At 39.5% G+C, this 12,504-nt stretch overlaps 1 protein-coding gene across 4 annotated transcripts in view; it reads right to left on the bottom strand.

The window, feature by feature from the left end:
* Positions 1–12,504, bottom strand: part of Kitlg (KIT ligand) — a 100,432-nt gene that overhangs the window by 9,714 nt on the left and 78,214 nt on the right. For 2 of the 4 annotated variants that reach the window (XM_052753216.1, XM_052753215.1), the window contains exons 6-9: positions 12,392–12,475; positions 4,664–4,773; positions 3,769–3,836; positions 2,787–2,862 (exon numbers count right to left, since the gene is read on the bottom strand). In XM_052753216.1, the coding sequence (XP_052609176.1) occupies positions 2,823–2,862; positions 3,769–3,836; positions 4,664–4,773; positions 12,392–12,475 (302 nt within the window). In that variant the 3' untranslated portion in view covers positions 2,787–2,822. The remainder of the gene's footprint in view (positions 1–2,786; positions 2,863–3,768; positions 3,837–4,663; positions 4,774–12,391; positions 12,476–12,504) is intronic. The other 2 variants (XM_052753217.1, XM_052753218.1) reach the window with 2 other exon arrangements.

The raw sequence follows: 12,504 nt of genomic DNA, 5'->3' as shown, positions 1-12,504 counted from the left end.
AGAGTTAGGAGTTCGAGGCCAGCCTGGTCTACAGAGTGAGTTCTAGGACAGGCTCCAAAGCTACAGGGAAACCCTGTTTCAAAAAATAAAAACAACAACAAAAATTCCTACCAATCATCAATCATTTGATATATCTAGTATACATAAGCATCACCTCTATCAATCACAGGACCAAGTCTTTGCTCTACTCCCGGTGATTTCTCCTCCCCTTCAGATAAAGAGATGGCCTGTGAGTGGGCCTGGCACAACCCTAAGGGATGCTGTCCACATCAATATCTGGGGTTGTGACAAGTTCACATCTTCTATATTCATGGCCTCATCACTTTTTATTGTGTATCCTGCGCATACTCCATTAGCTATTTCTGAACTTCGTAAACTTACTTACTTCAAAATATGATTCTGTATTAGTGCTTTTTTTTTGTAGGCCATAATTAACACGAGCACACAACTATGCTATGCTGTTGTGCATGCACCAATGTACCTTTTACAGTTTGTTGGAATAACATTGTGAGAAGAAAAAAGAACACAATTTCCCTATAACGTACCAACATAAATGAAGCTTTTAATGCAAGTTATCTCTATCTTATTTCTCTCTTTTAAGCTGTATTCCATACAACAACCCCAGCTGTTGTATGGGTAGTTAATATCATCTAGGTGACAAAGTCAAATTCTAGTGTAATATATAATTTTTCATGTTTGATGCCAAATAAACACAACTTTGACACTTTAAAAAAAAAACTTGTTTTGTTTCCAGCTCATCATTTAATTCCTTCCACATTATTTCCTTACTTTTAAAATATTACTCTTATTTTGGTCTACAAATTTTATTTCCTTCGGAGAATTAACTATTCAATGTTTTCCCTTCTGCCCGGTTAAAATAATTTAAGCCTCACCAATTCATTCGTTCAACAAACATTCACCAAGAATCCATATTGTCCTTTCAATGTGCTCAGTTCTGGGGATATGGCGTGAACCAGACAGACCCTGTTCCCGTCCTTGCACGTTACAGGACCAGTGGAAGTATGCATAACTCCTTTGATTATGTTTGTTCTAAAATGTCATCAATTCTTTTCCTCCTAAGTAGTGGCTTGGGTTCCCCCATCATAATCCAAATGTCACAGGGCAAATGCCACAATCCCAACCACAGGATCAAAGAACTAGGTACCAAGACAGGATCCCTGAAATGCAATCCCCAAACCAAACAACAGTGGAAAGCACCTGAGCTTTTAGGATGCAATTAACCCTTTAAGGTGAGGTGGTGAATGACTGGCGTTAAGGACGTGAATTTCAGTTATGAGAAAGACACAGTGATGTTTGTGCTGGGTCTAGAGGAAAGAGAAAAGGTTTCTAGTAAGAACAATGGTTTCAGCTTAGAGAATACTGTTTTTTTTGGGGGGAGGGAAATTAATTTCTTTATCATTTCTTATATTATTAGAGAGGGGAAAAAATGAGCCTCGGGAAGCTGGGATGGGAGCAGATAAGAGCTATACTCATGCTCTGCGCATGGCAGTCAGGGGGATGGCTGACGGCAAAATTCAAACGTATATGGAGCAATTATTATCTCATGGTAAGTCCGGTTGTTAAAAATGGTCTTTTATACCAATCAAAGTGAGTTATTAGAGCAAGACGCAGAGACTATGACCCAGGGTCCCCCCAGGGAAGATTCACTCTGGAGAGATAATTTTGGAATCTGGGACAGAGTGACAGCTGGAAGGACAGTGACCTGTAGGGAAAGGAGAGAGTTCAGCTGACACTCTATCTGAAGTAAGAAGCAAATGGTCCTCTGACACGAAGGTGTGGAGGAAGAACTGAGGCTCTGGGGAGAGAAGCAGGCATTCGTACTAGCTGTGGGAAAGGCACGTAAGGCTCAGAGAGCAGTTATTAAGGACCAGGTACCGGAAGTGAAAGTGAGTCAAAGGCTGAACTGATACTGGATTAAGTTGATGGCTTTCTGGGTGTCCCACCAACCACGTCTCTTCCTGAGCGCAGGAAAAGTAGATAGCATGAGAGATAATGAACATCTGTCCCTTCTTGCCTTGCCATACTCTTCTTTCTTGTTTACGGATTCAGTACACCAAGCAGGCCTGCACCAAGCGACGTTTTGCCTTGACAGTTTTGTTCTGACTAGGAGACACTGATTTTTTTCTTTAAATGGTAGGAGAATAGTTTGGGGTTTTTCTCTTTATTAAATATCTACAAATGGGTCACTAGCATTTGATAATAGTCAAATTGGTTGTATTTGTTGTTTCTTTATTATTTTATTTTATTCCTAATTTGCTCTTTTCCTTTTACTCCAAGTCAACCATCAATGATTCATATTTGATGTCTCTCCCATCTAAAACGAGCCCACGAATGTGGACCAAGACTCCCTACCTTTCAAAAACCTGAGAATCTACCAGTGCGAGGACACACAATTCAGCTTTGTAACAACTTCAGCCTACATTTAGACATCAGTGCCATCAAGGACATAACAATAAAGTTTTGTTTCTAAATGGTGGCGTTTAAGATCTTCTACGGCCGGGCGGTGGTGGCGCACGCCTTTAATCCCAGCACTCGGGAGGCAGAGCCAGGCGGATCTCTGTGAGTTCGAGGCCAGCCTGGGCTACCAAGTGAGTTCCAGGAAAGGCGCAAAGCTACACTGAGAAACCCTGTCTCGAAAAACCAAAAAAAAAAAAAAAAAAAAAAAAAAAAAAAAAAAAAAAAAAAAAAAAAAAAAGATCTTCTACGGTTTTCTTGCAAGGTTCTTGCAAGCTCCTACGGCTTGATTTCCAGCAACTGCAACTTACCACTGTGCGAAGGTAACAATGTTGATACATCCACAATTACACCTCTTGAAACTCTCTCTCCTTTTGTTGCAACATACTGAAAAAACAACAAGAAAAATCCTCATTTGCTTCTGGGGGGATTCTGAAGTACATCACCAGCTGGGCATTGTGAGACGCTGATCTAGAAATGCAGTAAATACAGTAGCAAAAAAAGGCTGGGCAGGGAGGGGATAACTCAAACACGTAAGAAGCTTATCTTCATGTCTGTCCTATAGGGAAGAGAGATGACATTGTCTCAACATCATCAGCTGAAATAAGTTAAAATATATATATCGATAATGTTTATATGCTGTGTCTGTGTGTGTGTTCACGTGTGCATGTGTACTGACAGACACAATAAGAGATAATACCATGCTGAAGATTATAATCGAAGACAGATAAAGTGCTGGGGTGAGAGATGGAAGAGTCATCTGGGTCAGTTACAGTAGGTTGGAAAACATTTAAAATAATGGTTTTGTTTAGCCTTAGGTAAAATGCTAAATAAACTGGTCAAAGTTAAGGGCTGCAGAAACCAGACTGAAGGGAAAAGTTGTATTAAGGCTGCAAGAGAAAGTCATCTAAAGTGTTTTGAGCAGGAAGTAGCATCACAGAGATTTACGAAGGAACACGACAAAGGAAGTATTTACAAGAGCTGGTGAAAGAAGATTCTGAGATAGCAACTCAGGCAACAAATATAAGACAGACAGACACGGGTAAAAAAGGTTATCTCCAAAGGACGTAGCCGTCTGTGGAAAAGAGAACGCAGGCAAATGTGCCTTCAGAGACAGTTACTCCACAGGGAAAGGCCAGGATTGAGGGAGGTCAAAAACAGCAAAAGATCTGGAATACACTGCACGGCAGGGGCGGCCCGATGAACAAAGATGTTCACGCTCATGCGCATGCACAGCAGGAGAAATGGCGACCCCCAAGCTCATTTGAGCACACGGTTAAGAGAGCAAAATACCTTATCTCGTTATCTTCTTCATTAATCTGTATATTTTCAACTGCCCTCGTAAGACTTGACTGTTTCTTCTGGGAAAAACAAAAACAAACAAACCAATGACGTGTACTATAGAAACAGCAGCGGTCTTCACTTGTATTGTTGAAGGCAATTAACTGCCATTTCGGGTCCTTTTTCTTTCTTCCTTTTTTTAATAATTCATTTGATTTTATTTTATGTACACTGGGGCAAAGGGTATCAGGTCCCCTGGAACTGAGTTACAGACAGGTGTGAGCTGCCATGTGGGTGCTGGGAAATGAACCCAGGTCCTCTGGAAGGGAAGCCAGTGCACTTAACCACTGAGCCATCTCTCCACCTTCCTCCCCCATCCCCTCCTTTTTCTTAAGCATGCAAAATCTTTGTGTGCAATGAAAGCAATGCAGGTATTATCAACTCAACATTTTTTAGGCTGTTCTATAAATAGGAATCAAATTAAGAAGATATGTCACAATGATTTAGCACATTCAAAATTTTAGACAAGCTTCAGTAAGAGAACAAAAGAGGTAGCATTCCAAGTAGCAGCCACTTAAAGACACTTCTGCTTGGCTTTTAAGTACAAGCATATGATTCTCACTATATTTTCTTCCTTTTCTATTTAATTCAGACCATTAAACTGGGACCCACCCCTTCAGTGTGTATTTTCTGTTCCAGGACTGCTCCAATGCACGATGAAGAATGATGGGAAGTTTTTCTAAAGCTGGAATTTCATTGAGACTCTACGTTATAGTAAAAATGATTGCCCCCACCACCACAGAAGCATTTCTTGGAAAAGAGTATATTAATCAAGTGTATATATGTTTATATAGTATGAACAAATATGTGAAGTTGATGATGGGGTGGGAAGAATAGCAATGCTCACCTTCCAGTATAAGGCTCCAAAAGCAAAGCCAATTACAAGAGAAATGAGAGCCGGCAATGCCATGGCTGTCCATTGGAGGCCCGGGTCTTCAGGGGTCTTTGCAGCTTTCCCTGTAATTCAAAGAACACGGTGGTAAATACAGCTGCTGACTTCTGGAGGTCTGCCCATTAGGCTGTGGTTGTTCCCAAAGGTTTCCGTACTGACGTGGACAATCCTTTACAGTTTTCAAAAAGCAGGCTTTTCTGTTGAATTTTCTTTTTGCAAGCAGTATAAATCCATATAACCTCTAAAAGATGAAGGCATTTTAAAAAAGAAAGAAACTCAACAGGCAGGAGACTTCAAGTGCTTAAGGTTCATGCATATTTGGAATACAGGACTGATATATTCCTGGGCAGGAGGGATTTCTACCATCAAGCAAATCTCTCTTCTCTAATCAATTGTCCAATATTATCTAGCTTTCTCGCTCTTTAGCATTCCGACCCCCCCAACTTTAAAGAGCCTTGCAAGGTAGATCAGATCCTGCATGCATTCAGCTGGGGTTAGTCTGTTGCAGAGAGTAAAGTATTAAATGCATGCTGCAGATACAGCACTTTAAGCAGCCTTAAAACGATGACGGTTCTTTGCTCATTCACAACCTCAGTACACGCAGGGGAATGGGGATTTTTTTACTTTCTACATCAGAAAGTTTGAAATGACCCGAAAAATGACCGTTGCCACCACTGTCACCCCTCTCAAGGTAACACCTTAAGGACAAAAGCCAATGGTACTGACAGCTGATACCTTCCCTGATCCTGCTTCACCTTTCCTTGAGAAGCTGCAAGTAGTTAAAAAATATATACCAATAATGTTTATATGCTCTGTGTGTGCGCGTGTGTTCAGGTGTGTGTGTGTGTGTGTGTGTGTGTACTGACAGATATCATAAGAGATAATACCATGCTGAAGATTATAATAAAAAACAGATAAAGTGCTGGGGCGAGAGGTGGAAGAGTCATCTGAGTCTCTTGCTCCCAAAGCGAACTGACTCTGATTTTCCTATAGGACTCCTTACGAAGAACGACTTAGTTACTTGGAAACCTTGGCATGTTTGCTAGCCTGGAATTTCCTTTCTAAGAAATTAGAAATTTCCAACAAATACAAGACCCACATTAAAATAGGATCAAGGTAAAGTGACAGCTTTTAGCTAACCTTATAACGGGAATTTGGTCATGAGGTCAGCTTCCAATTACTTGTTTAGCATCTGACACCCCTCTAAGGGATTACTACAAAGGAACAGATCTACTGTGTATGTAAACTCTTACTGATAAGGGGAAAATTCACAGGTTTAATCTAAATGGTAAGAAATAAATCTTATCTACTATAATGAGAACAGGAATCTGCTATTCCTCCAGCATGTGTAAAGGACGAGGAGGGAATTTCCTAATTCTGATTCCTGTACTTCCAACATCATGTTTATTTGGGAACTCCTGCACATGCATGGGTTAGAGGGGAAGCTAAGGTGTGGGTGTTCAGTATAAAATGCAGGGATTGTGTGGGGAGTTGTGGGAAGGAGTGCCACTCACTTACATAGTAATAAACCACTTCCTCAAAACAAAATGAACAGTTCTCTGGCCTGCTACATCATACAGCCTCAGGACAGACATGTTTTAGGTATCCTAGGTTGGGGACCAATATGCAATTCTCCCTCCAAAACAAAATTTCCCTTGAGTTACAAACAGATTGAGTATAACAGAAGCAGTGATGTACATCTATAAATAGACAAGATATTGTAACTGCAATTCTTACTTGATAACTGTTTTGTTATATATAATTTTACTATGAACGTTCATTTTTAATTAAACAGAAAAGGAGAAATGCTGTGGGATAATGCTTTTGTACACTGATTTAATAAAACGCTGATTGGCCAGTAGCCAGGCAGGAAGTATAGGTGGGATAAGTAGACAAGGAGAATTATGTGAGGAAGAAGGCTGAGTCAGGAGATGCCAGCCCGCCATCCAGAGAGCAGCATGTAATGGCACACAGGTAACGCCACGGAACACGTGGAGACGTATAGATTAACAGAAATGGGCTGAGTTTAAGTGTAAGAGCTAGTCAGTGGTAAACATGAGCTAACGGCTGAGCAGTTTTAATTAATATAAGCCTCTGTGTATTTACTTGGGTCTGAGCAGCTGCGGACCAGGAGGGACACAGAAAAACTTCAGCCACCTACAAGCAATTTTACCACTTTGGGAATTTCAGTATCATTGTCTACAAATAAATAATTAGGCTATCTGTGTTTGTCTTCTCTTTGAAGGACAACCAGCTACGGCTGCCATTATCTACCAGGGCCATTCACCCTAGGACGATCGTAGACACAAGTTGTGCAGTCTAAACACAACAACATTCCTTCTACAGGAAAGGAAGAGAGAAGGACCATAAAGACAAGGGGAAGAAAAGGCACAGGCGATATTCCTTTTCCAGAGGTCAATGTTGCTTTTGTTATTTCACACTTGTAAACCAGGCTTCAGTTCCCCAAGGTACACTAATCATGCCAATCCTTGCAGAGAGAGAACAGCTTTATCAGAAAAGGCTCCTTACACTAACTCCAGGGAGGACTTCAGCACCTCCACCGCAGCTCTCCACCAGAACTGGATGCCTCAGGGCCCACATGAAGAGTATTTGAACCAAAGCCCATGCCTATAACAGAGCTGTGCTTTCATACAGAGACTGCTGGCCAAGACTTTGAGGGGGGAAAAGAGAGCCAATCTAGACAGGATCTGAATCATCCTCAATCCCTGGGTAATAACTGCATGGATTATATCTCATTATTATTAGAACGTGTCCGTGGTTGAAAGAGCTTATGAACTGATTTGTTACAAATCATAGTAATCAACATCTGGAAAATACCTGGAACACAGACAATGGTACTAATCTTGCTGGGCTTCTTTGTAGGGTGTTAGCCTGCTTAAGAACTCCAAGACAATGGCTCTCTTGGTGCTTAGGAAACAGGCAAATGATTTAGATCCCAAACTCAACAGAGTCACTGCCCCACGGTCTAGCTGTCTCCATATCAATGACTAACTCTTACTAGACATTAAGTATGGCTTCATGCACATGCATACCAACTCATTTAAATTCACAGACGTCCTGTAAGGGGGGGGGGGGTTATCACACACCAGACTAAAGATTTAGAAAGCATAAGCAACTTGCCTAAGGTCACCCAGCATGCTGTCATGTGTCCAAGTATCCTGATTCATAACAGATCTCCAGGAGATGTGTACTTGATCACAAAGCAAGGCTTTCTTTCTATACTATTTCAACACTGTTTGGAAGGCTCTCAAATGTAAGTGCTCTGGAAACACTATTTTGTTTTGCATAAAGAATGGTACTATTTACTCTGTAACTATAATCCCATTCATATAAATGACAGGCCTGTATATGACTTCCCCCTACCCACTCACATCTTTGATATGTCTTGGTCCTTTGATTATCACAACTTATAACTCTTTGTTTGTTTTGTTTTTCAAGACAAGTTTCTCTGTGTAGCCCTGGCTGTCCTGGAATTCACTCTGTATACCAAGCTGGCCTTGAACACACATCCACCTGGCCCTGCCTCCTAAGATATAAACACCACCTGACTTCTTATAACTCTTATCTCTACAAACTACTATGCTTTTTTCAAATTTTCCTGATCATTCTTCCCCCAAACAGATTTATTTCCTTGATGCTACAAGTAAAACCATTTTAAACTTCTATGATGATTCACATTATAAACTGTATGTAGATATTTCCTTCATATCTCTTAGGATGTGAGCACCACAAAAGACTGTTCTACACATTGGTATCTAACTTATGAGTGACACTATATCTAGTCAAGCTGTGACATGTAAGAAAGCAAAAGGGCAAAATAAATAAAAACAGGGAAGGAGAGGAAAGCTAGAACAGGATGTCTACCTAGCTAACAACAATAAAAAGGTTTAAATAGCTTTTGGACTTCGCATCCAGGTTTTCTTGAAGTTGGTAAGTAGGAAGTTCTTTTGCTTTTAATCATGATGGTGATAGCCATCTCAAACCACAACATTATAATCCTGGAAACATTATACGAATTTCACAAATTAGCCCACAACCAGTACAAAGGTGTGATCGTTAACAGAAAGAAATAAACAAAGTGAGTGAGACCCATTACTGATCTAGTTTCTAGCTTTTGGCTTCTTTGGGCTGGGGAGAGAGATCTCCACTAAGACTCAATGCTCTCTTGAGGGATGGAAGTTAAGGGTTGCTGACTTGGGTAAGTTCAGGGTTGTACTTGATGGAAATGAACTGTGCAGATTAGAAGCATTTCAAACCTTTTGATGAGTCTCCTAAAGAGACAAATAATAATCTGTACATGCACAGGAAGACACATAACAAAGGCTGGCAGGAACACAGTGAGCAGACACACCATAGTCTCACAACAACACACAGAGGTCTGCGGCACAGAGTGTTCAGTATCCATAGTACTCTAGAGACATCTCAGAAACCTCAAACCTTAAGAATGAGGTTACCTTTTCCTTGTCCCTAACCAAGTTTTAAAACAAGCTTGGAAAAAAAGGCAGAGCTTATCTATCAGTAAATGACCCTCTAACTGAACAAAACTCAATGGCCTCTCAAAGAATGCTACGGAACCCAGAAGCCATCTAACAACATAACAGTCATGATATTCAGCATATGTTAAATTATTACTGACTGTTTATAGGGAAATAGCTGGCCACATCAGGAACACACACACACACACACACACACACACACACACACACACACACACACAAAAAAAAAAAAAAAAAAAGCCATAGAGATTAAATGCTCAGATGACAGACATCTTCAACTTAGGTGGTAAGAGTGTTAGACAAAAAAGAAAATGTCTTGATAATGAAGATAGAAAATCTCAGCACCACAGGGCGGTGGTGGCGCATGCCTTTAATCCCCTTTAATCCCAGAACTCAGGAGGCAGAGGCAGGCAGATCTCTGTGAGTTCAAGGCCAGCCTGGTCTACAGAGTGAGTTCCGGGAAAGGCGCCAAAGCTACACAGAGAAACCCTGTCTCGAAAAACCAGAAAAAAAAAAGGAAAAATCTCAGCACCAAAATATAAAGAGTAAGCAGATGGAAATTCTAGAACATAAAAAAGAAACTAGAAATGAAAGCAGACTCTGGTTGTAAGGTCAGTCCAGAGTTGGTAGAAGGAAACCTTAGCAAACTGGAAAACAAAGAAGTGAAGAGTATGTATTGAGATCAACAAATATAAAGAGGTTTCACAAAATGAATACATGGAATCCCAGCACCTGGGAGGTGGAAGCAAAGTATCAGAAACCCGTGACCAACCTAGCTACACAGTGAATTCAAGGTTAGCTTGGACTATGGGAGCTCTTTTCTTAAGAGAAGGAAAAAGAAAAAGATAAAATAAAAACAAGGCGACCTACCACAACACCAAACTGACAAAATTATGTGTGACTGGTTATCTCAGGAGAGGAACAAGAGAATAAGGAGGAAATATTTGCAAAAACTATGAGCAAACTCTCCCTAGCTTTGGGATTGAAAATAAACTTAGAAATTCAAGAAACTAGACAAAAATCCAGGAAAAATAAATACAAAGGAAGTCACCTGTCATTGGCATCTTTCACATTGCTCAAAAAATAAAAGAAGACAACATAAGGGGAAATATGTCCAGTGTAAAGTACATGAAGAAAAAACACCACAAATGATTGATTTTGCCTTTCAGATACAGTATCTGCAGAAAAAAAAAATGTAATGCTGTCTTTAAAGGAAGAAAAGAAAAAGTTACTAAGCCAGAATTTCCTATCTAATAAAAAGTACCTCTACATGTAACAAATACTACAAACATTTTTCAAATAAAAGAAAAAAAAAGATCTGTTGCCAACAGATCTGTGTTACAGAAAATGCTAGAGGGGTTCTTACTTCCTGAAAAGAAGTAATGTTAGGTAGAAAGTTGGATTGAGGAAAGAATGGAAGGTACGAAAATAACATAAAAGGTGACACACTTTTTTCTACTTGAAAGGACACATAGTCTTTTAGAACAACAGTTTGAAAACTCTAAATATGAGGGTTTATGACTTAAGGGTATGACATGTATAAACACAATAGCTTGGTTCAGGTAAGGTCCGTGTTTTTCTTGAAGTACACCAATATTAGCTCTAAGAAAAGTATCACAAGTTAAGATGTATATTTTAGTTCCCCAAATCACTATAAATAATGAAAAGAGATATTGAAGATCAAATAGAGATGACATGGATCCCTCAGAATAAAGGGACTAGAATGAAGAAAGAGAGTACAAGAACTGGAACAGGAAAGCTAGGGGGAAAGGTGACAGATCCAAGCTTAGCCACAACAATGTCATTATACATGAAGAGTTGAAATACCAGAGGCAGCTGGGTGTGGTACCACATACCTGTAATCCCAGCACTTCAGAGGCTGAGGCAGGCAGAGAGCAAGCCTGGTTACACATTAAGAATTCATTTCCAAAAAAAAAAAAAAACCAACGCATGTATGCATATTTTTGAAAAACCATAGAAACACAATATACAAAAGTGTATGGGACTCAGAAACACCAGTGCACACAAAAGAACTTTTACCCTCTAAGAAAAAAAATTAGTTTAAGATCAACAATGTAATTTTTCCAACTTAAGAATCTGGGACAGGTTGAGTAAATGAAAAGTAAGGAGGATGGAAATAGTAGCTATTAATATTAATATTAATATCAATGAGACAGGAACCGAGACAGATGCTAAAAGTGGTTTCTTTGAGAAGATGAGTAGGAAAGCTTTAAGCTGACACACGCACACAAGGCCCAGTCCCTTTCAGAAACTTGTCAGATCTGCTGTGTTACGAATTTTAGGTTTCTGGAGCCTGTCCTGCAAACACTGGACGTTGTAGACTGCCAGGCAGTGAGCTCTGGCAGCATCCTTCCACCTGATATATTAAACAACTACACTGTGAAATGTATAGATGTTTTTTAGAATGATAGACTATATATATATTTTTTTATTTTAGGTTCAGGCCAACGTTTGATGGAAAAAAATTCTGAAATGTGTACTTCAGAGATTTGTTTTTTGAAAACTCTATGAGCTCCTATAAATCTGTAAAACAATGAGACCAAAGTATACACAGTATATTCAGTAACCTTTGTAATTATTGTTGCACAGACTTGAAAGTAAGATAGTCTTCCAGGAACCTGGGTTCTTGGGTAAAGAGGACAGAAATTTTAGGGAAAGAAGTACATTCTCTTCCAACATACATTCTTAGGTAAAATAACAACATCACCAATTTTCTAAACATGCAGTAGTACATCCTGAGACACAAAACTGAAAATATCCTTGGAACTGAAGAGAGTTAGCACATGCACTTGAAATTTTAAAACTCCATTTTGACCAGGGACATTCTCCATAAAGTTGATTTTAAGCCTACAATGATTTTTTTAAAAAAAAGTCTTTATCATATATCTACAATTAATTTCATGCCTTATTTAAAACAATCTTAGCAGAAAGTTCATTGGCCTAATTCCTTCATCATTATCTTAAACTCTAGGGTAATCCAATTCTATAAATCAGATATTTAATTGTCAGGAAGACCATACAAGGAATAACAGTAACAGAACAGTATGATTAGTAATAATGTATAAAATTTCTGTAAAGTCCATGCAATACTCCTATAGAGGCTACTCGGAGCCATGCATGCATTAAAGCAGATAGGTGTACTTACTATTACTGCTACTGCTGTCATTCCTAAGGGAGCTGGCTGCAACAGGGGGTAACATAAATGGTTTTGTGACACTGACTCTGGAATCTAAATAGAAAGCAATAATGCGTCAGTGT

This window comes from Peromyscus californicus, unplaced genomic scaffold, assembly GCF_007827085.1.
Source record: "Peromyscus californicus insignis strain IS unplaced genomic scaffold, ASM782708v3 Scaffold_24__1_contigs__length_46423439, whole genome shotgun sequence".
NCBI classification, from domain to species: domain Eukaryota; kingdom Metazoa; phylum Chordata; class Mammalia; order Rodentia; family Cricetidae; genus Peromyscus; species Peromyscus californicus.
This window is presented reverse-complemented; position numbering and strand designations above follow the sequence as displayed.